At 41.2% G+C, this 27,903-nt stretch overlaps 1 protein-coding gene across 1 annotated transcript in view; it reads left to right on the plus strand.

Moving 5' to 3' along the window:
* The window catches only part of NEK1 (NIMA related kinase 1), a gene marked incomplete in the record, with an annotated part of 3,475,820 nt that overhangs the window by 3,145,654 nt on the left and 302,263 nt on the right, over positions 1 to 27,903 (plus strand). The window contains 1 exon segment of the mRNA XM_044062568.1: positions 17,096 to 17,250. Coding sequence (XP_043918503.1) covers positions 17,096 to 17,250 — 155 coding nt within the window.

The raw sequence follows: 27,903 nt of genomic DNA on the forward strand, positions 1-27,903 counted from the left end.
GTGCAGACTGAATCAAGGGAAGACCCCAAATGTTTGTTGTGAAAATTCAGAGAAATGTGCAACCCCCAGACTAATGTTACATTGGAGAGGCATTTGTTTTACACAAAATATCAAAAGCAACGGAAAACTTTTGCAGCTTATATTACTGACTTGAAAAACAAAGCTAAAATGTGTAAGTTTGGTGATTTAAAAGATGGGTTTATAAAGAACAGGCTTGTGTGTGGTATTAATAGTGCTGCTGTGAGAAAGATTTTGCTTCGTTGCAGGGATTTAACATTGAGCAAAGCTATTGAGCTTTGTCAAATCCACAAAGTTACAGAAATGCACATAAATATGCTTGCAAGTTGTAAGAGCATGGTTTCAGCAGACTCCAGAGCAAATGTAGATGGTGTGCAACGTGTGACTATCAAAAGCAGATCTAAGCACATGGCAGCAGCAGCGCCTGCGGGTTTTCCTGGGAAGTCTCATAATCGTCCAGCAAGTTCTAAGGCCAAGTTCAGTTAAAGGAGCATGCTCAGTACAGTACATGGGTGAATCAGCAAAATTCAAGTCGAGCTTTATTGTTGAGTGTCACGGTTGTGGTGCCAACCATGAGTCTAAAAGAGAAAAGTGCATAGCATTTGGTCAGCAATGCCACAAATGTAAGAAATGGAATAATTTTCAAAGATTTTGTAAATCAAGTAAGCATCACAGAGTTGTAAAGAAGGGTCGTTTGAAAAAGCAAATTGATCAAATATACCTACAACATACTGCTTTCTATGTAGATGGTGTGTCAGTAATTGGTGGCTGGAGAGATGCAGTATTTATTGGCAAAAAATGAAATATTTTGTACTGTCCAAATCAATGGTAAATCCACCGAGCTCAAAGTAGACGCTGGTTCAAAGTGTAATGTTATGTCTGCAGATACTTTTGCTAAAGTGCGAGCTGACAAACAACTAAATGTGACCAGTTGTACAAAACTTATTGCTTATGGAGGTGAAGAAATTAAAACCGAAAACTGAGTAGTGCTTTCATGTTATGTGGCCAAGAACTGTTGTAGCTTATTATTCTATGTAGTCCGAAGACCTGTGGAGTCATTATTTTGCCTCAGAGAGAGTTTGGGAATTAATCTGCTTTCTATTACCAAAGAAGTTCATCAGATAAGTACATGTCCCAGTTCCAGCTTCACTGCCACTATTTTTTCAAAATATGCTGATGTTTTTGATGAGAAGTTGGGCAGATTTCCAGTTGTGTATTCTATGAATTTGGACCCAGAGATCAGTACAGTGGTCAGACCAGCAAGAAAGGTTCTGCTAGCCATGCAGCATAAAGTCAAACCTCAGTTGGATAAAATGGTGCAGCAAGGTGTAATTTGTCCAGTTACAGAACCTACTGAATGGGTGTTGACCATGGTAGCAGCTCACAAAAAAGGCTCAGATGAAATCAGAATATGCATTGACCCAAGATATTTGAACAAATAATTAAAGAGCCTGCATCATCCCATGTGTTCATTTGAAGAGGTTGAAGCTCTAATACCGAATGCCACTGTTTTTTGTGTCTTGGATGCAAAGAGTTCATTCTGTCAAGTGATGCTTGATCGCAAATCTTCATTACTGACTACATTCAGTACCCCATTTGGAAGATATAGATTCCAAAGCATGCCTTTTGGAATAAATCCTGCAAGGAAAGTCTTTCTGCGTGCAATGGAGCAAATTATTTCAGGGTATCCTTGTGCCATAATATTAGATGATTTATTGGTCGGAGGCAATGGTGAAGCAGAGCATGACAGAAATCTTAAGAGAGTTATAGACAGAATACGTGAAGTGAACTTAAAACTCAATCCTTTGAATGCAAATTCAGACTACCTGAAGTTACATATGTAGGTCATTTATTTACTAACATTGGCTTGAGACCAGACCTGTCCAAGCAAGCAGCCTTTCTTGAAATGCCAGCTCCGGATAATGTACAAGCTTTACAACGTTTTCTTGGTATGGTCAATTATTTAGGTACATTTATACCAGATATCAGTGAGTTGACAGTGCCTTTGAGAGAGCTCACACGTAAAAATGTTATGTGCTAGAACAGCACCAGAAAGCATTTGAAGATCTTAAGCAGAAAATTGCTACCCCACCAACATTAAGATACTGTGATGTCAACAAACCAGTAACTCTCCTGCAATGCTTCAAAATTTGGTTTAGGTGCAGTTATTCTTCAAGAGAGCAGGCCAGTTGCCTATGCATCTAGAGCACTAAGTCAAACTGAAATGCAATTTGCTCAAATCGAGAAAGAACTTTTGGCAATAGTGTTTGCTTGTTCCAAGTTTCATGATTATATCTTTGGTTGAGAAATTCAGATTGAAACTGATCATCAACCTCTGGTTACTATTTTAAAGAAGCCTATGCATTCAACTCCACTGAGAATACAAGGAATGATGCTTAAATTGCAAAAGTACAACTTCAAAATGGTCTATACAAAAGTCAGACTTCTTTATCTGGGTAATACTTTATCCAGATCACCCAGAAATAAAACAGAACAGCTTGACACACATAATTTTTGATGAGCTAAGAGATCATACAAAGACTGATCCAGTTTTGCAAAAGCTCCATCACTGCGTCAATGCTGGATGGCCGTCAAAGCAATCTAGTGTTCCACCTGAAGTGCAGCCTTACTTTCCTTACAGAGATGAAATGTTGATGGAAGATGGCATTATATTCAAAGGTCCTAAAATTGTTGTTTCGGTTTCCTTAAAACAAGAATATATCCAGATTTTGCATCGTGGTCACCCAGGTTCCAAATTTACCAAAAGAAGTACAAGAGGACTGCAAAAAAAACTAAGTACTTTCCTCCTGTTCAGTATGCAGTAGTACTAAACCACATTTGCAAAAAGAACCACATCAGCTAAGTCAAGTCTCTGTACTTCCTTGGTCCATAGTAGCCGCTGACATATTTGAATGGAATGGTCAACATTAGTTAGTATTGGTAGACTCTTATTCAAATTGGTTTGAGATCAGTCTACTACCTAACCTAACTTCCACCAAGTTAAAGCATAATTTTTCAGTCCATGGAAGTTGATAGAAGCTTGTATCTGACAATGGTACCCAATTTGCCAGTCAATCATTTCAGGCATTTGCAAGAGAGTGGGACTTTGTACATGTTACTAGTAGTCCAGAATATCTGCAATCAAATGGACTAGCTGAACGTGCAGTACAGAGTGCAAAGCAATTACTAGAGAAGTCAAAGTGATAATACTAAAGTTTTTTTTAATTTAATCATTCTCAGAAACGTACCCCGTGACGATATACTTGGCTCACCCGCTCAGAGACTTCTATCCAAGCAAACCAGAACAACTTTGCCTATCCGTTCCAGTTTATTGAGGTCTAAGGCTAAAAACAACAAACTAATCTGAGCCCAATTATTCAGAAACCGTTCTTTTTAGAAGTCCATTTGTGGCAAATCGAGCAGATTTCTTCTTCTGTTGAAAGAAGGAGAGACAGTAAGGATACAAACAGTGAAAGGTTTCAACCGGCTTGGTCAAGTTAAAAGTATATGTGCAGAGCTGAGATACTATTTTGTAAAATCTGAGCGTGTGGAGTACAGGAGAAGTCGTAGACATCTTCTTCCTATAGGAGAACCGATATTACAGCATTGTTCCTGTGATGTAGACTCTAAATCTCAGAGCAATCCAGACAGTGTTCCTCTTCCAGTATGTGTCTTGACTCCTACAACTGCCCCTGATGATGGTGCTGATGTCCGTAAGGGTTAACAGTAGGCAGAGACGATCCCATTTGCTAAACCTGATCCCAATTTCTATGATACTGATTTGGTCATATTTCAAGACCTGATGTGAAATGCACATCAACTTGGACCTAGTTGTGTATACATACATATATATATATATATATATATATATATATATATATATATATATATATATCTAGTTCTGTATAATTGCATGATGAAAATTATTTCTGTATTAATTGCATGTCAGTCAGTGTCGTCAATAATGCATGACTCATTTCTCAAAGGGGGAGGATGTAGAATAACATGTGTTTTACCTTTAAGAAGCATTTCCAAGGTCTGTTTATGCATATAAATAGCAAGCACGTGCTAGCTTTAATGCCATTTTGAAAGTACAACCAGAGAGTGAACATATGTGTGTATGATAGCTAGTTTGTTTATAAGTTGAAGTTACCCATTCTCATGTATGATGTGTTTTTATATAATAAAGTTGCCTGAACAAGAACCCACAATGTTCATCTACTTCATCCTGACTAGACGAGCAACACTTAGTATCCAAGAAAATAGGGGACCTCATCTCATCTTGGACTTGAGTCACTTAAACTAATATGTGAAACAGACAAGCTTCCGAATTATCACAATTCAGTCCATTTTTACCTCTTCTGAGGAAGGACATTTGGATGTGCTCTACAGATCTCAAGGAGGTATCATGAAAAGACAGAGAAGTATTCAAGGAGATTCCCCAAGGGTGTTTATTAAGATGATGGCAGTGGTAGCAGAGCATTTCTGCCTTCCATGGATCCATTTTTTCCACGTACCTTGACGATTGGCTGCTAACTGCTACCTCCAGTGACCTGTTATTGCTTCTGCTCCATCTGATCAAGATATAATAATCACAGTCAACCTAAACAAAAGTCATCTTACCCGACATCAAGAGATAGAATTTGTAGGATACCACCAGGATTCAAGTTTACAGATTGCCATATCTTCCCACTCCAGGTACTCTCCCTGCGCCTCACTACCACTCAATTTCTACATTACCCTTCTCTCCAGCAAAACAAATTATCTGCTGCTTAAGCCTAGTGACTTCTACAATCCTCATGGTTCAATTAGCCAGATTTTGCATGAGAGTGCTTCAGTGGACACTAGCAGTGCAATGGTCCCAAAGCCTTCATCCACTACATACAAAAATTTGTCTGACTTGGCTGTACAGATAAGCACATATCCTGATGGATAAAAATTCCCACCTAGAGTGGTGGGGGCACTTTGAAGGGAAGACTGTCCAAGGTAGTTGGTCGCAAACAGACGTCAACCTTCACATCAATAACTTGGACATGAGGGCAGTCCTAGCATTGCAGGCATTTCAGGATGTCCTCCACATGGCTATGATATCTGTACAGTTACACAACATGTCTGTATTATAAAAAAAAATATATAAAAAAACAACACCGGTAGGCTCACCACAGCAAAAATCCTGTAAAAATACGAAAATCCACTGCTTCGAAAATCAAGGTCTCTTTATTAAAACACTGCAGACAAAAAGATAAGCGCTTTCGCGTGTTGTAACACAAGCTTCTTCAGATCTATTTAATCATAAGAGCAATGGGTTTATATACAATAAGTACAACTCAATCAAGCTTTTAATGCAAGCTAATTAAACAATCAACTACTCAATGAAACCTCTAATTTTAAAGGCACAATGCTTGCCTACCTATCTACTATTCCAATGTTAAAAAGAGGTAAAGAAATCACAAAACTCTATAAATACATGTACATGCTCAATAGATCTGTACTATAAAATAAAATACATATAAAAACTGTATATGTATAAAAGGTGTGGGTGATAAAACACTCCAAACATGTAAAAATAAAAATACCAATATATAAACATCATAGATAGAATAACAATAAAATATATGGCAATCTATGCCATTAAGAAAAACAAAAGAACCTTGCCTGCCATGCCATAAAATGTACATTAGGTATAGAGAACACTATCTGCTTTTAAGCTCTGGTCTGATAGATACATATTGATTAATACCTGGGGGTAAGTGAGCCCTTAATTTAAAGATCCATTGTAATTCAATATTCTCTAACAAATTCATGTGGTCACCCCCCCTGATGCTGTGCTTAACTATTTGTAGGACTCTGAAGTTAAAGGCATGTTCAATGTATGCCATAAGATGTCTTGCTAGCGCATTCTGTTCTTTATGCTGTCTAATGTCATAAATGTGGTTATACATTCTTTGTTTTAACTTTCTCTTGGTGAGTCCTACATGTATTGCAATTTGCTAAATATATGACGCTTTCAGTGTCACAGGAAGCATAGAACCTAGGTATAAATGTGAAGTTCAAATAGAAGAACAAAAACCTGATCTTTAGTTATATATCCGCACATGTTACATTTCCCACATGAATATGTGCCCACCTTACATATGGTGTTCAACCCTACATCAACATCTGCTGTTGGATTATGGCATAGCAGTCTTTTAAGATTTTTATGGTTCCTATAGGCAAATTTGGGTTTATCCCCCACTAAACTCCTAGTCTGATCATCTACAGTCAACAACTTCCAGTTGTTACATATAATATTTTTCAGTGACCTATTGTCATTGGTGTAAGTGATGGTAATCCTGATGTCATCCTTGATGTCCTTGAAATCTATTTTTGGTGCTCGACAAAAGATATTGCTAGGTACAATAGGCCTATCCTCACTCAAAATTTCAGATCTAATTCTCATTACCATATTTCGATCATAGCCCCTTTGTAAGAACAGATCTTGCATTATGTTAGCTTCCATATACCTTGCCGTTTCATTCTTACACAGCCTTGCTATCCTGGTGAACTGACTCCTGACGATCCCAGGGAACGTATGCCTGGGATGCATGCTGTCAAAAGATAAAAGCATATTTTTCCAACATGCTTTCCTATATAAGGTCGAGATCAACCTGCCTTCTTTTATGGACAATGTTATGTCCAAAAAATTAATTTCAGTGGGGGATGTCTCTAGAGTGAATCTCAGAAAATCACTGGTACTCTCTAGATGTATAAGAAAGCTTTCAAATTCATATCTTGATCCAGCCCATACAATCAGTATGTCATCTGCAAACCTCCTGTAGATGACAACTTTCTGGTACAGATCATGGTTGAACATATGTTGTGTTTCCCAGTGATGCATCACCAGATTGGCATATGTATTGGCACACGAGGTGCCCATTGCCACTCCCCATTTTTGATGGTATATTAGGCCTCTGAATGAAAAAACATTGTAAGATAGTACTAGTTCTAACAACTGACAAATGAGGATTTGTTTGTCATTGCTAAATGCAGTATTAGTAAGCATAAGTTCCCTGATGGCTTGAATTCCTGTGTCATTAGGAATGCAGGTAAAAAGATTTTTCACATCAAGGGTAATCAATAGATGCTTACCTATCACAAAGACTGTATCCAAACTTTCTAACACCTCTAACAGCTGGTATGTAGCCTTCAGAATAGTTGGTATTTCAACAACTAGAAGTCGATGGGTCTTCTCCAGAAAAATAGAGATGTTATCTGTAGCCCAGCCATCCCCTGAAACAATCGGGTGCATGGGTGGGGGATGAATATTTTTATGCATCTTGGGAAGGCCCTTGATGATAGGTATTTGTACATGTTCTTTATGAAAATAGTCAAACAAATCCTTGTCAAGTTGTCGACACATAAGCATGTCATACAAACAATCATCTATCACTTTATGAAACTCATACAGGATTTCAAGAGAAATCAACCTATAGGTTTTATCATCAGCAAGCATGTCTAGCATAAGAGAAATGTAATCATCAGCATTAAACAGTACAAGCCCCCCTCCTTTGTCAGCAGGTCTAATACGTATTGAATCATTCTGTATCAGAGATTTCAATGACAAACTTTCATTCTTACTCATATTATAATATGTACATTTCTTTTTGTTGCCATAGAAATACTCATAGAAATCATTCTCACATATTCTAACAAAGCACTCTAAATGAGTTGGAAGGGGGGGGGGGGGTGAAAAAACACTTTTTGCTTTAAAGGGTGGAGCAACATAATGCACACTAGAAGCTAAACCATCTTTACTACCAAACATTAATTTAAGGGCTACATTTCTAGCAAAAAGTCTAATGTCCACACATAGTGCATGTAAATCACTTCCTTGGGAAGGTATAAATGTAAGCCCTTTATTCAAAAGGGATACATCTGAAGGAGACAGTACTAACCTCGATAAATTAAAAAATAAACAGTCTATTGTCTGCGACGTTGTCTGTGCTGTTGCCCTTCTTCGGAATGTTTTCTCTTTCGCTTGTCCCAGCTGTTTAAACGCCCTCTTCTTTCTCCGAACTTTTTGATAGGATATGGTAAAAAACGCTGATCATTTTCCCCTTTTGAGGGCAAGGTTTTAGGTATTGCCCCAGTCCGTTGAAAAGTGGCTAGGTTTTTATAGGCTTCCTGGTTAGGAAGCGGAGTAGGAAGGGAGTTCTCATGTCCAGCACTAGAAATATCTTCTGGTGGTGTAACATGTCTGTATTCTCGTATAGCAACAAATTGGGAGGAACATGCTCATATCCTGTATGTCGAGAGGCCACGAGAGTATGGCAATGGGTGCTGTCTTCTCATTGCTTTCTGACTGCAACACACATACCGAGGACATCCACTGTGCTAATGGACAAATTGAGCAAAACTATCTTAACACCTCACAAGTGGTCCCTGAATCCAGCAATGACAACCTTGACTTCCTGTCACTTGGGCCAACCTTGCTGTGATCTCTTTGCATCTTACCTTACCATGAAATGCAGCCGTTACTTTGCCATGATCCTTCCACAGATGCAGTCACTGAGGAAGAGAGAGATCTAGTACTTACCTAGGATATTGCTATCATGCTACAGACATCGACTCAGCCACCCTTTGGACCAGCAGCATCAATTAATTTGAAGTTTCTCTCTTGGAAGGCAATTTTCCTGGAGACTGTTATGTCAGCCAGATGGATTTCAGTGATACAAGCGCTTTCTTGCAAGTCTCGCTATCTGTTTCTTCACAAAGACTTCCTTGAGAAGTAACAAATCTTTTCTTCCTAATGAGGTATCGAAGGCTAACTTAAACTAGTCAACAAACCTACCAGTCTTTTTCCCCAAATTCTCAAACAAAGGTGAATACATTTTATGTATGCTGGACCTTCATCGTCATTTCTGTCTTCATAGGACCAAGCCATTCAGGATGTTTGATCAGTTTTGTTGCTTTCTCAAAGCATAGATTAGGCAAATGAGTTTGTAAGGTTACTCTGTACAGTTTATCACACTACATTTATTTTGTTTATAATAAAAAGGGCTTGCGTTTATAATCTAAACTTAAGGCTTATTCTACAAAGGCAATAGCCTTGTTAGCAGCATTTTCTAGTAGACTACCTACTGATGATATTTGTGCTGCAGCAACTTTGTCAACAGTTTGCACCTTTGTATCTCACTACAGACTGGATGTAGAGTCCAGATCATGCTCCTCCTTTGTTTCCACCATTCGCAGGAATGTTCTTCCATGATACCTTCCAGGTATAAAAGATTGGGAATCTGTCCCATAGTTGAATCAGACAAAAATAGACAACATTGGATACAAATGTTACGTACTTACCATAACTATAGATCCATGCTGTCTCCTTTTCTTTCATTTCAACCTCTCTCCTGCCCCCTTCCAAACTAGCACAAATGGGCTTCCAATAACCTGGTAGTTTTTCTGACACACCCTGTCTGTGAGCAGTCCTTACTGACTGCCATCCAGTACTACCCATTTTTTCCTATATGGTAGAATTAGTCTTGAACATAAATAATATATATTATCTTACTGGGGCAAACTTGATCTGAGGTGGAGTGGAGGGAATTATGGGTAGGGGAGGATTCAGAGCTGTGGAACTGAGAAGCTTGATTCAACAACCCATAATTCAATTGGATGAAAGTCAGACAATATGGATCTATCGTTATGGTAAGTACATAACTTTCATTTTTCTTCTTTAGATTTAACTAATCTCCTTACATATCTGTTGTATTATAATTTTTTTTTTTTCATTAAAAAGTCTCTTGCTGTATCTTTACTAAATGAACACAGATTCTGTTACATAAATTTGATTTTTATAGCAGGGCATGATCTTGTTTTCTACTGATGTTCATCGTGCTACCCTGCTGCAGTCATCACACTTGGGTTATCCTGTCGTCACGCGGTCCAGCAGTCGGACGGAATTCCAAAGTCTTGGTCCGGCGTCAGTTGCTGTCGCTTCTTCCCTGACGTCAGTGCGCCAGGGGTATATATAATGCATCCGACACCATTTTCTTTAGTCTTTCTTGTCGCGCGGTGCCCGAAGCAGAAGCAGTTCGCAAGTGCCGGTTGGCCGACTCCTGATTTTTTCGAAGTCGAATTTCAGATCCGAAGTCTTCAATAAAGTTAAGTACCTTGTTGGGGAAACCTTTCTTGCCTCAGACCGATGTCAGAAAAAGTTAGCAATTGTATTTCTTGTGGGAAACAAATACCTCATAAGGATTTTCATTATTACTGCATACCTTGCCTAGTCCCAGACCACGACGTCACTAGTTGTCATTTTTGTGCTAGGTTTAATTAGCGTACTATAAAAAGACGCTTTGATTTTGCACGACACTTCTTCGGTAGAAAATTTAACTACACTATGCCGTTGGAGCAACCGACTACCGGCGTGCACAAAAAACCGCAAGGATAAGGACAGGCAGCCTAGACCCAAGCCAGACTCCGAGGCCTCGGCTGGTCCGGTCTCCGGTGAGGCTCCGACGCAGCCCCTGACTACCACAGATCTGGAACCCGAGACTGCTTCGGAACTTTTGGTGGAAAGTACTAGGCTGACGCAGCCATTTTGTTTAGCTCCTACCGACGACACTGCTGAAAAAGATGTCGGTCCTGCAGAAACACCTTCGGTTTCTGAAGGTGTCTTCAGACCGACGATGCTCACCATAAAAACGTATCCTAAGACTAAGACTCCTATTAAACCTAAAAAGACTGCACTTCAGTCCCCTGTTCAAGGGCCCATGTCTAAGAAACAGATGCTCAAAATGGCTGAAGATTTGATCTCTTTAATCAGGGGTTCCCAACCCTTTCCCGATACAAGGTCTAGACAAGAGGAAGATTATGCCTCCTCTGAACAAGTGTCTATTTCCTCAGGCTCCTCTGAGGACCAAGATTATTCCTTCTCCCCTTATGAAGATTCTGATGCTGAGGATTCTATTCCCTCAGCTTCTCCTCCTGAAGACTACTCTTTTGGGGAAACTTTACACACTATGAGGGAACATTTTCACTGGGAAGGTCAGGACTACTCTGACGCAAAGAAAAGGCTCAGAGAGTTTCTTTTACTCCCCCAGCACAGACCACTTGCCATCCCCCCAGTTTTAGACACTGTGGATGATGTTTACTTAGAATCCAGTTTGAACCCAGATTCTCTGCCTCCTGCTCTGGCCAAACCTGACAGATACTATAGAGTTCCTGATTCCCACAAATTTCTTTATAAAAGTCCTGTTGTCTCCCAGGGTCCCAAAGGGGCTAAGGCTTCTATGGCAAAAAATCCTGTACCCTCTGAAAGGGGCTCCAGAGCACTAGACAGGTGGGGGAAAAAGGTTTACACCTCAGCCACTCTAGCTATGAGGGCACTAAACTGCCAGTTTCACATGCTAAAATATCAGCAATTTCTAATGTCAAAGTTAAAACAAAAAATGAGCACACTCCCTCAACAGTCTGAATTGAAAGAAATGCAGGATCTGTTGCATGCAACTGAACAGGTGGGCAAACATACTTTACAATGTGGGTTTGATTCTTTGGAGGCTTCCTGCAGAGCAGCTGTCACTAGGTCTGTTATACATAGGCATGCTTAGTTAAAGGAACAAACTCTGCCCGATCATGTTAAAGCAAAGCTTCTAGATGCTCCCTTACAGCAGGGTGTTCTTTTTGGAGTTAAAGCAGAAGACGTCTTAAATAAAATGGAGGATAAGGCAATATCTATGCCGACAGTCAAAGATTTCCTACAGGTACAGCCCCCTCGCTTCAGCAGAAATTGGCCAACAATAAATTGGTCCTTTCCAGCTATTGACAGACCACAGCGGGGTAAATACAGACGTCCAAGAGGCAGAAGACAACCACAAGCCCAGTACAAACCTCGACAATGTGGCACTGCAGCACAGAAGGGAAGAGAAGACCGGTCCCAAACTTCCAGAAGGCAAACTCAATGACTTGCACCTCATCTGGCCAAGCAACACTCTCTTGGCAGCCCCCTTGGGAGGAAAACTCGCACTTTTTTCAGACAACTGGCACATTGTCACAAAGGGCAAATGGGTCCTAGACATAATTTCACGAGGATACAGATTCCATTTTCACACCTTGCCAATGAAAAGAGGAATGCCAAACCTGTCACAAAATCAATGGGCAGAGGCACAAAGACAAATTACAGCTCTCATGGACATGAGAGCCATTCAACTGGTACCTACTCGAGAGCAAGGCCAAGGATTTTACTCAAGACTCTTTCTAGTTCCCAGAAAGGACAATGACTGGAGACCAATTCTGGACCTTTCAATTCTAAACACCTTCTTACAAGTACCCAAATTCAAGATGCTAACACTACAGCAGCTTCTTCCCATGTTGGGCAAGAAAGCATGGCTAGTAACGTTGGACCTCAAGGAGGCATACCTGCATGTCCCTATCAGACAAAGTTGCAGAAGATACCTCCGTTTCATTGCAGGTTCAACCCATTACCAATTCTCTGCACTGCCCTTTGGCTTATCTACTGCGCCCAGGGTCTTCACAAAATGCCTGGCACCAGTAATTGCATACTGCAGACAAAGAGGAATTCAAATATACCCATACCTGGACGACTGCCTCATCCAAGCAGAAAGCAAGGACATACTCTTACAACATCTGGCTTTTGTAAAACATCTTCTAAGTTGCCTGGGGTACACAGTAAATGAAAAGAAATCAAAACTAGTACCCTCACAAAATATGACATTCCTGGGTGCCAGCTTGAATACAACGGCCCAGAAGGCTTATCTGACGCCAGACAAACAACTACAACTGACTCAATATTTCAAAACAATGGCAACAAAGACCCACCTACCTGCAAGAAAAATTCTGCAGGCCTTGGGCTTCATGGCATCTTGCATACTACTAATACCATTTGCAAAGCTGCATATGAGGAAATTACAGTGGTACCTAAAAAGCATATGGTCTCAACACAGCCACAGCTTGGACACAATGATATCTCTCATTCCCTGCCTACAACAGGAGTTTCTATGGTGGTCACTGGCATGTCACCTCAATAAGGGTCAGCCTTTCACCTTGCCCCCAGCCAGGCAAACTATGACAACAGATGCATCGGACTATGCCTGGGGGGCACACATGGCAGGACAGTGCGTTCAAGGCGTATGGACTGCAGATCAAAGGAATTTGCACATCAATCAAAAAGAGATGCTAGCTGTACAGAATGCTCTGACAGTCTTCAAGAATCTATTACATCCAGGACAACTTACAATAAGGACGGACAATACCACAGTAATGTGGTACATAAACAAGGGGGTACACACTCCTACCCTCTATGCAGGCAAGCAATGACCTTGTGGAACACAGCTCTGGCTTACCAAGTTCAGTTACAAGCTCAATTCCTGCCAGGAAAAAAGAACACATTGGCAGATGACCTCAGCAGAAACATCATGGATCCCCATGAGTGGAAACTGGATCCACAAGTATTTGCAATGATAACTCAAAAATGGGGCCTTCCAGACATAGACCTGTTTGCCAGTCCTCAAAACTATCAACTAACAAAATTTTGTACAAGGACACTTCACCATCAAGCTTGGAAAGTGGACGCACTCTCATTCAGTTGGAAAAGCCTGACAGTATATGCCTTCCCTCCATTGCCTCTCCTCACAAAGGTGCTTCAGAAAGGAGAGACCACGACTGATACTCATAGCCCCAGACTGGCCACGCCAGCACTGGTATCCACTATTGAGGAATTTGGCCCAGGGCCCACCTTGGATTTTACCACAAATTGCCCATTTACTCACACAGCAAAACAATCAGATTCTTCACAGCCAGCTAAAAACCTTAAATCTGGCTGCATGGCAAATCACCTAAACATCCAGTCAGCTCCTCTTTCCCAAGCAGTTATGGATGTTATTCTGGAAGCCAGGAGGCCCAGCACCAGGAAGGCCTATTCGGACAAATGGAAAAGGTTTTGTGCCTGGAACCAAGCTAAAGGCCAAAACACACTACAGCCTCACATGCCTCAGATTCTACAATATTTAACTGAGATGTTGCACAAAGGACTTACTTTTTCTTACATTAAAATCCATGCATCAGCTATTTCAGCCCACTACAACACGGAACCACCCTTATTTTCGCATCCACTTCTAAGGCAGTTCCTCAGAGGGGCAGAAAACATTAGGCCCCCCAGGAGATCACCTACACCAACATGGGACCTAAATTTTGTTCTGGAAAAACTTACGCTACCTCCCTTTGAACCAGCTTTCTCTGCAGATCTACAGTTCCTGTCATGGAAGACTGCCCTGCTGCTAGCAATAACTTCAGCTAGAAGAGTCTCAGAGCTGCAGGCACTAATGGCAGTGGAACCTTTCCTCATTTTCCATCAAGACAGAGTTTCTCTATGAACTAATTCTTCCTTCATGCCTAAGGTGGTTTCCAGTGTGTCTTTAAATCAAACCATTCATTTACCCACCTTCTTCCCAAACCCACAGAATAAAGGAGAAAGACTCCTGCATTCCTTGGACATTCACAGGCAACTTCTTTACTACTTGGATAAAACTAAGGCTTTCAGAAAATCTGACCAGCTCTTTGTATCCTATGCTACAGCTTTACAAGGGAAGGCTATATCAAAACAAACCATTTCCAAATGGATAGGATATTGCATTCATTTTTGCTATACCCATCATGGAAAACCAGTTCCTGCTACTATTAGGCCCCACTCTACCAGGGAAACGGCTACATTTACAGCCTTCCTCAGGGGGGTTCCAACCAAGGAGATTTTGGAAGCTGCAACTTGGAGTTCAGTACACACCTTTACCAAATGCTATCACTTACCGCTTTACTCTAAGACTAGGGCTGGCTTTGCCACTGCAGTTCTGCAGGGCCTTCTAGCTTTCTCTATAACTCCTCCACCCATCCATAGCTTTGGGATTCTACCCAAGTGTGATGACTGCAGCAGGGTAACACGATGAACATAGTACAGTTTTGTACCTACCATAAGATGTTCGAGTGTTCACCCTGCTGCAGTCCAGGTTACTCTCCCTCCATCCCCTCTGATCTAACTGGTTAAATCTCTACAATACCTTCCTGATGTATTTGCTTATAGCTGGAGGGATTTTGTGTTTGTGCAATAATTACTTCATTTGGTACTAATTACTGACCACCTATTTGGGGGCACCTGACATCTGGGGCAAGAAAAACTGAAGAAAATGGCGTCAGATGCGTTATATATACCCCTGGCGCACTGACATCAGGGAAGAAGCGACAGCAACCGACGCCGGACCAAGACTTTGGAATTCCGGCCGACTGCGGGACCGCCTGACGACAGGATAACCCAAGTGTGATGACTGCAGCAGGGTGAACACTCGAACATCTACATTTATGGTAGGTACAAAACTGTACTTTTGTCTCTTATAATCTCTCTTTCTCTCTCTCCCAAATACACACACTGAAGTGTAAAGTCATACTTAACATACAAGCTGCACTTTCTGTCTCCTCACTGGCATTTTTTGTGTGCTTTTTTAGCCAATTTGAAGTGATGTACTTCCCTTTCTAAGCACATATGGATATTTGAGCACCTTTTTCTAACCATCAGTATCTTATTCCAGATAAGGAGTCAGAGCTGGAAGTGGCAGAGTTAAAGATGTTAAGATTTGCATTGGGTGTGACAAGGATGGACAGGATTAGGAATCAGTATATTAGAGGTTCAGCTCAGGTTGGACGGTTTGGAGACAAAGTCAGAGAGGCGAGATTGCGTTGGTTTGGATATGTGCTGAGGAGGGATGATGGGTATATTGGGAAAAGGATGCTAAGGATGGAGCTGCCAGGTAAGAGGAAAAGAGGAAGGCCTAAGATAAGGTTTATGGACGTGGTGAGAGAGGACATGCATGTAGTTGGTGTGACAGAGGAATATGCAGAGGACAGAAATAAATGGAAACAGATTATCTGCTGTGGCGACCCCTAACGGGAACAGTCGAAAGAGAAGTATCTTGTTCCAGATGAAAGGCTTGTGCAGCCAGAAAGATTGAGTAATTACAAAATCTATGTTGTTTCAGTAAAATATATTGCATTATGTTTGAGTTCACTGTCTTTCACCTATAAAGAATCCCTTTCATTCATGAAATCTGAATTTTTATGGTCAACAGGTTTGCATGTCTCCTGCTCAAATGCACTGATTTGGTGGAGATGAAATTAATTTTGTCTGCTTACAGAAGCTTGGAGTTTGATGTCCTTTTTGTATGGAGAGTTTTATCTGGTCTTTCACATGGATTGGGTGTTGCTGTGTTTATTCCTGTTACCCCACTCCCCACTGTGCTTGGGCATCCCTCCATCAAGCAACTGTTATTGAGTTTCCCAGTAAATCAGGCTAGAGTGTGTGTATATGTATTTGTGTGTGTGTGTGTGTGTGTGTGTGTGTGTGTGTGTGTGTGTGTGTGTGTGTGTGTGTGTGTGTGTGTGTGTATACATACACATCTATGTATATGTCTCTTGTAAGAAGTGAGTGCATGAATATGTCAGATATTCATTATTTTTCTGGTACGTAAGAAATGCATTACCCCTGTGATTGGGTGCTAACTGGGAGGCTTGAGGCAAGATGCACTGTTCTTGTAAAATGAGTGTCAGTCTAGGGTGCATGCTGCTCCTGAGCACTGAAGCATCAGAGAAAAACAATGGAATAAAAGAGAGTATGAATCTAGTTGTACACCCACTGAGGAGCATCCCCTCATAAATCGACTGACACTGTATAAGTGTATCTTTTAGTTGTTGTCCATCTGTCCAAATGGAATACTGCATTTACCAGACTGTCTTTACAGTCTAAACGGCATATACTTACCTTGGTACTGCTATCTAATATTAAGCAGTCCTGCAAAACACAAGTGTCCTTAAGCAGCATTTTACTTGTCTTGGATACCTACAGTTACAGAAATTAAAGGCTTTCTGTAGCACTGTTAATAGCTTAGACCCCATTCTTGTGTTCATACATAGTTGTAATTTTATAGATAGATGCAAAACTGCAAAAGAGTAGGGGAAAAAAAACTCCATTGAAAATAACATTGGTAATAGGAGCAAGATACCCATATCAGGGTCTGACAATTTTTTTTTTTTTTTTAAGATGTTGAGAACTTGCTCACTTCCAGACCTCAGCAAACTTTTCAGGACAATTGTTGATGTTCCCAACATTACGGAAACTCATGCGGACAATCTTGAAATAGAGGACATAGAAGAAGAACAGCTTAAGGAAGAGGGTCATTCAGATTCTGAAGACACGTGAGCTTGAAATTATTTAAAACAATTAAACTTGTTGCATGCATTTATTATGGGGTATAGTTGATTTATCTGCAGTACTGTGTGAAGTGTTAACCAAATTTCATTAGATATAGTAATTAAAAACAAATACTGTTCTGAAAAAAATGTTATGCACAGTGGTATGGAAAACAAACAGTGGACACCTTGTCTGTGTGGCTCACCGAATCAGGACTAGGTTAAGGCTGCTTGGAATAGACATTTGGAATAGGAAATAACAGTCCTAGGATAGTTATCTTGTTGTGAGATAATGGTGGGGTGGGTAGCCTACTGCTTACCTCTTGCCTTGTGATTGCTTCCTGGCAATGTATGCAGTGCGCTACCACACAGAAGGGATTCAGCAAATAAACTTTATTGGACCCGGTCTTCAAATATCAAGCTTGCACATAGGGGCTAGTGCATATGTTCACAACAAGGAACAAATGCTGGCAAAATGGAGTGAGGATGAAACTTTACATTATGAAAGCCTGACATTTGGTGTTTCATAAGTGTAGTCCTGTGACAGGGTACTCAGGCATTGTTGTTGTTGTGGGTTTGTATGGCATAAAGGTGTTCATAAATTCTTTTACGTTGAGACCTTTCTGTTTTACCCATGGAACTCCCTGCCAAACTACCTAAGACTTACAACCTCCCACAATCAGTTCAAAAACAACCTTAAAGAATATCTCACAACACAATGGCTATGCCCATGTCATGAACCTGACTAACTATATATCTCAAACCCCCCTAGTCCCATATCTCCCTAGTCCATTTCCCTTATGCAGATCTCTAAAATCTCTCATCCCTTATAGTAATGCAGGTGATTCTTGATCTAGTCTATATTCCATTAGTATATGCGAAATCACTGCTATGTATAACCTGCTGTTTGTTCTTTTGTCTTATATAACATCTATGTAATTTTTTTCATCCTGTAAATGTAACATGTATTCTCTTTTTGTAACTCTATTTTGTAACTTGTAATTTAAACATGTACTTACCATTTTGTTTGGAGCTTTTCTCCTCGGGCCTCTACTGAAAACGGATATGTATCCAGCTAGACTAGCCCGGTTAACAAATGTAAAATAAATAATAAATAAAATAAGTCACAGTCAGAGTAATTGATGCACAGGGGTTTAATATTTATAATTACACCGATATGGGCATTACAGACACCCATTTTTCTTTATTTAAAAAGGGATTTAAATTTGTCCCAGGGAACAATGTTAATGTAGCAAATGTGTTGACTGAATTAAAACTATATACAAGAAAGTTACATTTTCAATTGCACTTCAATAATGAACATAATGTTCATTGGTAACCTTATCGGTATGTTTGTGGCCAGGGGCTACCCTGAAAAAATGGGTCCAGGATATTGATATGGAAGTCTTAGAAAGTTGGGGCACAAGGTTTGTTCCCTTGCTTGGACAAGGTTTTGTTAATAAAGGGGCACAAACAAATAATCAAAACTTTTCTCATTCTACGGTCACTTATTTTGGTTCCTTTGGCCAGAAAGTTAAGAACATTTTGACACAAAATTGGGTGATACTGGAATACAACAGTGAATTGTATAGTAAATTGGGCAATAAGCCACTTTTCACTCACAAAGTAGGACACAATTTGAAGTTTCTATTTGAACACCCATTTATTACTCACATTGTCACCAAGGGAACACAGAGCTGTGGTTCCTGTAAATACTTTTCCTTTGTTTTGAAAGCAATAGACATCTTGATAGGTAATCCCCTTTATTTAGCAGGGAGGGGGGGACTGTGACCGTATAGGTTTAGTATATGTTTGTGTTTGTCAGGGCTGTAATGGGTTTTATGTGGGTAAAACAGAAAGGTCTCAACGTAAAAGAATTTATGAACACCTTTATGCCATACAAACCCACAACAACAACAATGCCCCATACAAACACACACTTTCTTGAGATGCCTGCAGTAGTTTTAAGTTTGGTATTCTGGAGATTATTAAGAAAAACATTAGGGGTGGCAATTGGTCTAATGAAATATACAAGAGTGAATTTAGATGGCAGTTAATTCTTAATGCCAACACCCCCCAAGAATGAATGAATATATATCACCGATGCCGATTTTAAGGGTTAGGGCATCTATTTTATAACATATTTTAGCATACAGTATAATTTCTATTGCGATAGTTTTAGTAATTGTTGATTATCACACACACTTAACCCATACAATATACAAGAGTGAATTTAGATGGCAGTTAATTCTTAATGCCAACACCCCCCAGGAATGAATGAATATATATCACCGATGCCGATTTTAAGGGTTAGGCCATCTATTTTATAACCTATTTTAGCATACAGTATAATTTCTATTGCGATAGTTTTAGTAATTGTTGATTATCACACACATTGTTTCACTTGTATATATTTTTCCTAGCCAACTATGGTTCTTATGGGCTTGTTTAAGGCTGCTTTTATGGATATCTCTTTAATGCTTGACTGTTTAATTAGTGTTGTGATATTTAACTGTTGCAAGTTGGCAGGCACTTTGGTTTTGATAAAGTCCTATACTTGTCAGGACGAAAGCACTTACCAAGTCTGAAGTGGATTTAATAAGTCTTCGTGGTTATACACTCCATTGACTGTTTATTTGGGCTTTCTTCTTGCTTCCAGGAGGTGGTTTTGTGTTTTTCTTGGTTACTTTCCACCCAAGCTACGTTTTAATCCAGCAGGTAGTCATTACCAGTTCAGAGCTCTGCCCTTTGGCCTCACCACAGCCCCCAGGGTGTTTACCAAATGTATGCCAGTAGTAGCAGCTCACTTGAGACTGCAGGGATTCTGGGTGTTTCCATATCTAGACAACTAGCTCATTGCTGCCCCGGCCAGACATCTGCTAATAAAGACAAGAAATCATGTACTCCATATTTGCTGTCATCTGGGAATAATCATAAATCACAACAAATCTCACCTACAACCAACTCAAAATTTGGAATTCATAGGAGCAGTTTTCAACACAAAGTCAGTGATAGCTTCTCTTCCTCTCTTGAGAGTACAGACTATCAGATTACAGGTCAAAAAATAATCTGCAGTACTGAGGTTTCAGCCCGCTTGGTCCTTCAGCTGTAGGATCACTGTCATTGTCAATAACCTTAGTACCTGTAGCCATATTTCATGTGAGAATTCTTCAATGGATGTTAGCAACACAGTGGTCGATTCTTCACCAATGCATGTCAGCAAAAGTAAGAATCACTCAGGCATCCAAGAAAGATCTCAGGTGTTGGATTCAATCAGGTCAGATTCTACAAGACTGTGCTTTCATTGTACCTCAGCTCAAAGTCATGGTGACCATAGGCACTTCCCATTTGGGGTGGGGGCACTTGCTGGAGAAACAATCTGGGGCACTTTCTGGAGGAAGCAATCCAAGGCACTTGGTCCTGTGAAGAGGCCAAATTGCATATAAATGTCTTAGAGATGAGAGGAGCACTCCTAGTGTTGAAGGGCCTCCAGAATGTTCTCCCTATAGGGACAACTACTATTCAAGCAAGGAGGGACCAAATCATACCCCTTGTATTGAGAAGCACTTAGAGCGTGGCAGAGGACAATCTCATCTATCCGCTTTCTCATGGCAGTGCACATTCTGGGGAAGTCCAATGTCATAGCAGACAAATTGAGTGGGTCCTTTCTACTACCTCAAGAATGGTGTCTCAACAAGAAAGTGACAGAAATTATTTTTCATCAGTGGAGCTAGCCTTGCTGCAATCTTTTTGCTTCTCCCCTAAACAAATGCAGCAGCTACTTTGCCCTAAAGCCGCACGGGGGAATCACCAAGGGATGTTCTACTTCACGATTGGCCTCCCGGTCTGCTTTATGGCTACCCACCGATTCCATTAATTCCAAAATTTCTGCAGAAAGCTGCCAGGCTAAAGAGCAAAGTCATGCTCATTGCACCTTACTGGCCTTGACAGGTTTGGTTCCCCTTCCTATGGCCTCATCTATTTTACCAATCTTGGATTCTAGATCTGATTCCAGACCTCCTATCTCACCCGACAAGCGTGATTCACCCAGACATCTCAAACCTAAAACTTACAGCCTGTGTTCTCCACTTGCATTTATAGAAAGGCAAACCTTCTTCCCCTACCTGCCATATCCTTTTATCGTCCCATAAACCTTCAACATGAAAAGTCTATACAAGTAAATGGAAAAGGTTTATTTACAGAGCACAACAATATCATATTGAGCCTTTCTCAGCTCCGATAGCATTCTTGAATTTTCAGCCTTTTTAAAGAAGGGGTGAGCTCCTCTATCATTAAGGTTCAAGTAACAGCTGTATCTAATTTTCATATTGGATGTGAAGATTCTTCAGTAGCCTCTGATAAACTGTGCAAATCATTCATGAGAAGTACTCTTCTTTTGAGACCACTGTTTAAAGAACTTACTTCACCATGGAATCTGAACTTGGTACTGCAGGCATTAATATATTCACCCTTTGAACCAGCAGCTAAATGTGACCTTAAGTTTCGTACTCGGAAAACTGTCTTTTTAGCTAGAAGAGTTTCAGAACTGCAAGCCTTGTCTTCAAAATCTCCGTACTTGATGTTTTCATAACAATACGGTTACATACAAACCAATGCTTCTTTCCTTCCCAAGGTGGTGTCAGAATCTAATATCAATCCGTCCATTAAGTTGGATCGTAGTTGGTTACTAGGCTAATGGCCCCATAGCCCTTACAAGGCTAGTCAAGTTCATTCCTTGTTTCCAAGGGTGTCTGGTTCAAGCAGACACTAAAATCAGCGCCTATTGTCCCTGTTCAAGAAGGGCACAGGTGGAATCCCTGGGGTTAATTTCTGGTTACCCATCCAGTTGTCCAAATTATGCTTAAATAGGGCCAGTGAAGGGATTTTTTTAACATGAATAGGAATCTTGTTCCAAAGGTGGGGCAACCTCTGTGAGCCAAATCTGTCTCTCCAGCAAGTTCTGTTGATGTCATAAAGTCCTTTGAGCAAGTGACCTATGTGTCATTTGACTTGTGAATGTGCAGCATTTCCATTAAAGCTGGGTTAGAGATTGCTCTATATGCAAGGCACAGGTCACCTCTGATCAGTCTGTATGACACAGAGTAAAGTGGCAATGATTTCAGTCTGTTCACATAAGACAAATCTTGAAGACCATGACTTTTCTTTGTAAGGAACCTTTGTGGTCTCTCTTATTGCTGCAGGTGTTTGAAAAGGAACATACCAAAGGGAGTTTTGTACTCTTATTATTGGCCTGATGAAGGAAGAGTACAGAGGGGTTATAACCTCTTTTTTTCTGGAGGCAATTCCTGTACTTATGAGATGAACAACATAAAATAGGTTCATAGGTTCATAAGTAGGTACTAGGCTATCAGCCCTAGGGCCTATACAAGCCTAGCCAAAAGGTACCCTGGCTTTTGCCACCCAAGAAAATTATTTTCCTGTGCCACTGTTGAGCAGAGCCACAGAAGTGATCCCCAGGGTGAATTTCCTATGCATCCCTATTTAAACATAATTTGGACGATTGGATGGGTAACCAGAAATTTACCCCAGGAAAGCCTTACGCAGGAAATGCCCTTCTTGCCACTGTGGAGACACGTTGATTGAAGTTAAGGTTGCTGTCGACCTGTGTGCCTAGATCTCTCACCACTGATTGTGTGCTTAAGGTGTTGCTATTGATGTGGTAATTTGCAGGAACATCACCCTTGCTGCAGGGGATGATGCATTTTTTTGCATTAAGTTTAAGACCATGACTTTGGCACCAGTCATTAGCCTGTGTAAGGCTTTCTTGCAGGATGTAGACACATCTCGCTAGTGGTTTCAGTGATCGCTTCTATTTTGCAGTCATCAGCAAACTTTGTCAGCCGCATTCCTTTAGTTTTAGCCTGTACTTCTGAGAAATAGATTCCCAACAGTAGGGGTCCCAGAACTGATCCCAACAGTAGGGGTCCCAGAACTGATCCCTGTGGAGTCCCTTATTTTGACCCTATGATTTCTATCGGTGAGCCAGTTTGCAACCCACCTGACAATGTATGAGTTGATAACCAGCTGGGTGAGCTCATCAATGATGGCAGAGTAGGGGATTGTGTCTAAGGCCTTGGCTAAGTCTAGGTAGGCTGTAGGCACAGATTTACTCTCGTCTAAAGCTTTGGTGAGTGTCTCAAAGAAGTCCACCAAGTTTTACAGGCATGATCTCCCCTTGACAAAGCCATATTGGGTTTAGTCAAGCAATTGGAGATTTCCTGTATCTTTGTTAGTAAGGTCCATGATGATTTGCTCTGTGGCTTTGCAGATAAGGCTTGTCAGGTTAATGGGTCTGTAGTTCCTAGGGTCCATGGTTGCACACCCTTTGTGCAAAGGGATGACTGTAGCTGTTTTCCATTCCACTAGGATGAAGCCATTGCTTAGGCTGTGATTGAAAAGTGTACCTGGTTGTGATGCTTATTCCTGTTTTAACCCATGTACCAATATTCTTTTCTAAATTTGCAAACAATGGTGAATATATGTTGCATTTGTTGGCTGTTCAGAGACGATTATGTTTTTTTTTTTCTGCATAGAGCAAAATAAATCAGAAAGACAGGCCAATTGTTTGTTTCCATTGCAGATCTGAAATTGGGTAAATCAGTCGCAGAAGTAACTTTAGCCAGATGGCTGACTGAATGTATTTCAGTTATCTATAACAAATTGGGTCTTACCTTATTTATTCAACATTTGGTTACCAGGAAAGCCCGACAGGGACAAAGCCCATTTTCAGAGGAGGCCTGGGGAGAAATGCTCCAGATGCATGTCTTTGGCATGTGGAAGGAAACAGGAACACCCGTAGGAAACCCACGCGAATGCAGAGATGACATGCAGACTCCACATAGAAGGCACCTCAGCTGAGAATCGCACTGGAGAATCTCTTGGAGTGAGGCGGCAGCGCTAACCTCTGCACTACTGCGCCTCCTTAACCAAACCTTCAAGGGCCCATTCAGCTAGATCCATGGCAACTTCTTCAGTATTTCTCCCCAGGGTTTCCATGAACAACATATGTGCAGCAGCAACTTGGGCAAGTCCTCATATCTATCACTCATTACAAATTAGATCTGGCCCCAAAGGGTAGAGCATCTTTTGGTTCGACTGTGCACAAGAATGTCCTTCTTTAGAGTCTTTTGAGGTTTTAGGTACCTGGGGACTGTGTCCCAACAGTTGAGGATAGAATGAAAATTAACAACTTCAGATAAAGAAGTTATGTACTCACCATAACATTCTATCTGTGTGCCCATTTTCATTCTTCCTCAACTTCCTGCCCACCCCCCCCCCATCCTTTTATTTCTACAAACTTGTGGATGAATGAGATATTAAAAGGACACCACTGTCCTTTTGATTGAGCTCCTAATATAGTTTCCTCTACAGGACATGCACATTTTTAAGTATCTATTTGCATATGCATGTTAATCAATACCACTTCTGGTAAAATCAGCAAACAAGATCTGAGGTATATTAGGGGGTTGGTGGATTTTGGGTAAGGGAGAAGCCCGAGAGCTTTTTGGTTACCGTTTGCTTTAGTAATGGCTGAGTTGGATTTGAGGATCAGATTTGAACCCAACAGCTGAAGAAGAATGAAAATAAGTAACACAGATGGAACGTTATGGTGAGTGCATAACTTTTTTTCCCCCCAAAGTATGTATTCTTAAGAATTCTAACATTTCATGTTCACACTTTAGCTATGATTTAGTACATTTTTACATCGGTGAATAAAATGCTGTTCATATGTCACATGATATTTTGGTTATTATAATAATGTACCATTTTTATGCCCCTTCTTTCTAACAAATAATCAATCCAATGACCGTTTCCATTCATTCCTATACAGGGACACAGGCTTAACAGGCTATAGTGCCCCCTGTGATGTGAGAGTCAGTCATGGGCATCATCTGTGCAGACTTCAGGTTTTCCATTTTCCAGCCACAGGCACTCCTATCCCCACCACAGTAGTTCTGTGAAACTCTTTAAGCTGCTAGCCCTCTGAGGGAGGAATACATTAGGTTTTTCACATGATTCTCTTAGACCAAAGCTGCTACACAGTGACAAAGAATCCTTCTGGCTTGGACTCCAGAGGCAGCACCACCCAGTGCTCCCACTTGGATTCACCCAAGTGGCAAGTCAAACCTCTCTCCCTCTAGATGTTCTTCGTGTTTCACTGTTGCAGTCATAACTGTAGGGTGATCCTGCCGGCAGGCAGCCCGAGGTCGGCCAGAATCACAAAGTCTGGGTCCGGCGTCGGCTGCACAAGCCAGTACCCTGACGTCAGTACGCTCTGGTACATAGCCCTCAGCCGACGCAATCTTCTCCAGTCTTTCTTGCCGTGCGGTGGAAAGCAGTTCGCAAGTTGTTGGTTGGCGATTTTCGATCTACGCATTTGATTGCTGTCGGTCCGAAGTTCTTACTTCTCTTCTCAAAGCTAAGTACCCCGTTGGGGAATCTTTTTCTTGTTCCTCCGATGTCAGAAAAAGTTAATAATTGTATAGCGTGTGAAAAACAGATACCTCATAAAGATTTCCACTCTTACTGTCTACCTTGCTTAGGCCCTGACCACGATGTTTCTTGTTGTCTGTTCTGTGCCAGGTTCAATTCTCGCACCATTAAGCGTCGGTTTGACTGGGCTTTAAATTACTTTGGCAGACGCTTCAATTATAGAATGTCGTCGGATTCTACCGGAATTCAAAAGAAGCGCAAAGACAAGGACAAGCCTCCGAGGTCCAAACAGGATTCATCGCAGCTGGAGCCAGCGTCCGGTTCGGCTGTCGTCAGTGAGGCGCTTTTGCAGCCCCTGTCGTCCGCCACTTCTGAACCGATGGCCGATACGTACTCCCATGGGGAGCCATCAAGGCCTATTGTTTTATCTGCTGCAGGACCTTCGGACGTCGCTCCCTGAGATGGGTCCGGAACCGCTGTGCAGGCACCGGCTTCTGAGGGGGTATTCAGGCCTACTCACATCACCATTTCAAAGTCAAAGGCAAAGTCCAAGACTCCAGTTAAACCTAAAGTTTCTGCTCCAGCTACTTCTGAAGCTACTCCCAAGACACAGAAGCAATTGCTAAGGATGGCTGAGGATTTGCTTACAATGATTAGGGGTTCTCACCCCCCTCCAGAGAAAAGGCCTCAACAGGATGTTCCTTTGGATTCCCCTGACCAGGCTTCTGTATCTTCTGTTTCTTCCTCTGATCAGGAATATTCTTTTCCTCCTTATGAGGATTCGGATGCAGAGGATTCCCTGCCCTCTGCTTCTCCGCCTGAGGATTTCTCTTTTGGGGAGACCTTACATGAGATGAGGGAACATTTTCATTGGGAAGGTCAGGATTATTCTGCTTCTAAGAAGAGGCTTAGGGAATTCCTTCTTCTTCCTCGACACAGGCCTTTAGCTATTCCTCCTGTTCTTGATATTGTGGATGATGCCTTTTCTGAAGCTAATTTGAATCCTGATTCCATGCCCCCTGCTCCTTCTAAGCCTGATAGATTTTACAGGGTCCCTGATTCTCATTTATTCTTATTCAAGAACCCTTCTGCGGATCCTGAAACTATTTCTCAGGGTTCTAAGGCTGCTAAGGTTGCTTCTTCCAAAAATCCTATTCCCTCCGAGAAGGATTCTCGTGCCTTAGACAGGTGGGGTAAAAAGGTATATACTTCTGCTACCCTTGCTATTAGGGCTTTAAATTGCCAGTTTCATATGTTTAAGTATCAGCAATTTCTTTTGTCTGTTTTGAAGCAAAAGCTTGCTACCTCTCCGGCTTGTGCAGAGGATAAGGAATTGCAGGATGTATTGCATGCAACTGAACAAGTGAACAAGCATAGTTTGCATTGTGGTTTTGATGCTTTGGAAGCTTCTTGCAGGGCCGCAGCCTCTGGTACTGTTATTAGGAGAAATGCCTGGCTTTGAGAACAAAGTTTGCCGGAACAGGTTAAGGCTAAAATTTTAGATGCCCCTGTTCAGCATGATGTTTTATTTGGATCCAAGGCTGAAGAGGTTATTAAAAAGATGGAAGAAAAGGCAAAATCTTTGCAGACTGTGAAAGATTTCTTACAAGTTCAGCCTCCTAGATTTTCCAGGAATTGGCCCTCCAAAAATTGGTCCTTTCCCACGTCTGACAGGCCTCAAAGGGGAAGATATAGATGCTCCAGAGGTCGTGGTCAAGCTCAGGCCTCTTACAGATCCAGACAATGGACTGCTTCTTCACCTAGAAGGGGAGAAGACAGATCCCAATCTCAAAGGAAGCAGACTCAATGACTCTCTCGGTTGGGCTTCAGGACCCCCTTACCTGGATGCCCCTCTCGGAGGAAAGCTTTCTCTTTTTTACAGAAATTGGACTCATATTACCCAGGACAAATGGGTATTGGACGTGATTTTAAGAGGCTACAAGTTCCATTTTCATACTCTGCCAAGGGTTATCGGTTGGCCAGATCAGCTAAAACATCAATGGGCAGAGGCCTTAAATCAAGTGGATGCTCTACTGGCCATGAGAGCCATAGAGCCTGTTCCTCTCTCAGAAAAGGGAAAAGGCTTTTACTCAAGACTATTTCTGGTTCCAAGAAAACAAAACTCATGGAGACCTATTCTGGACCTTTCAGTGTTAAACACTTTTTTGGAAATTCCAAAATTCAAAATGCTTACTCTACAACAAC

Source organism: Protopterus annectens, chromosome 2.part1, assembly GCF_019279795.1.
Source record: "Protopterus annectens isolate FY-2018-M chromosome 2.part1, PAN1.0, whole genome shotgun sequence".
In the NCBI taxonomy this organism is placed as follows: Eukaryota; Metazoa; Chordata; order Ceratodontiformes; family Protopteridae; genus Protopterus; species Protopterus annectens.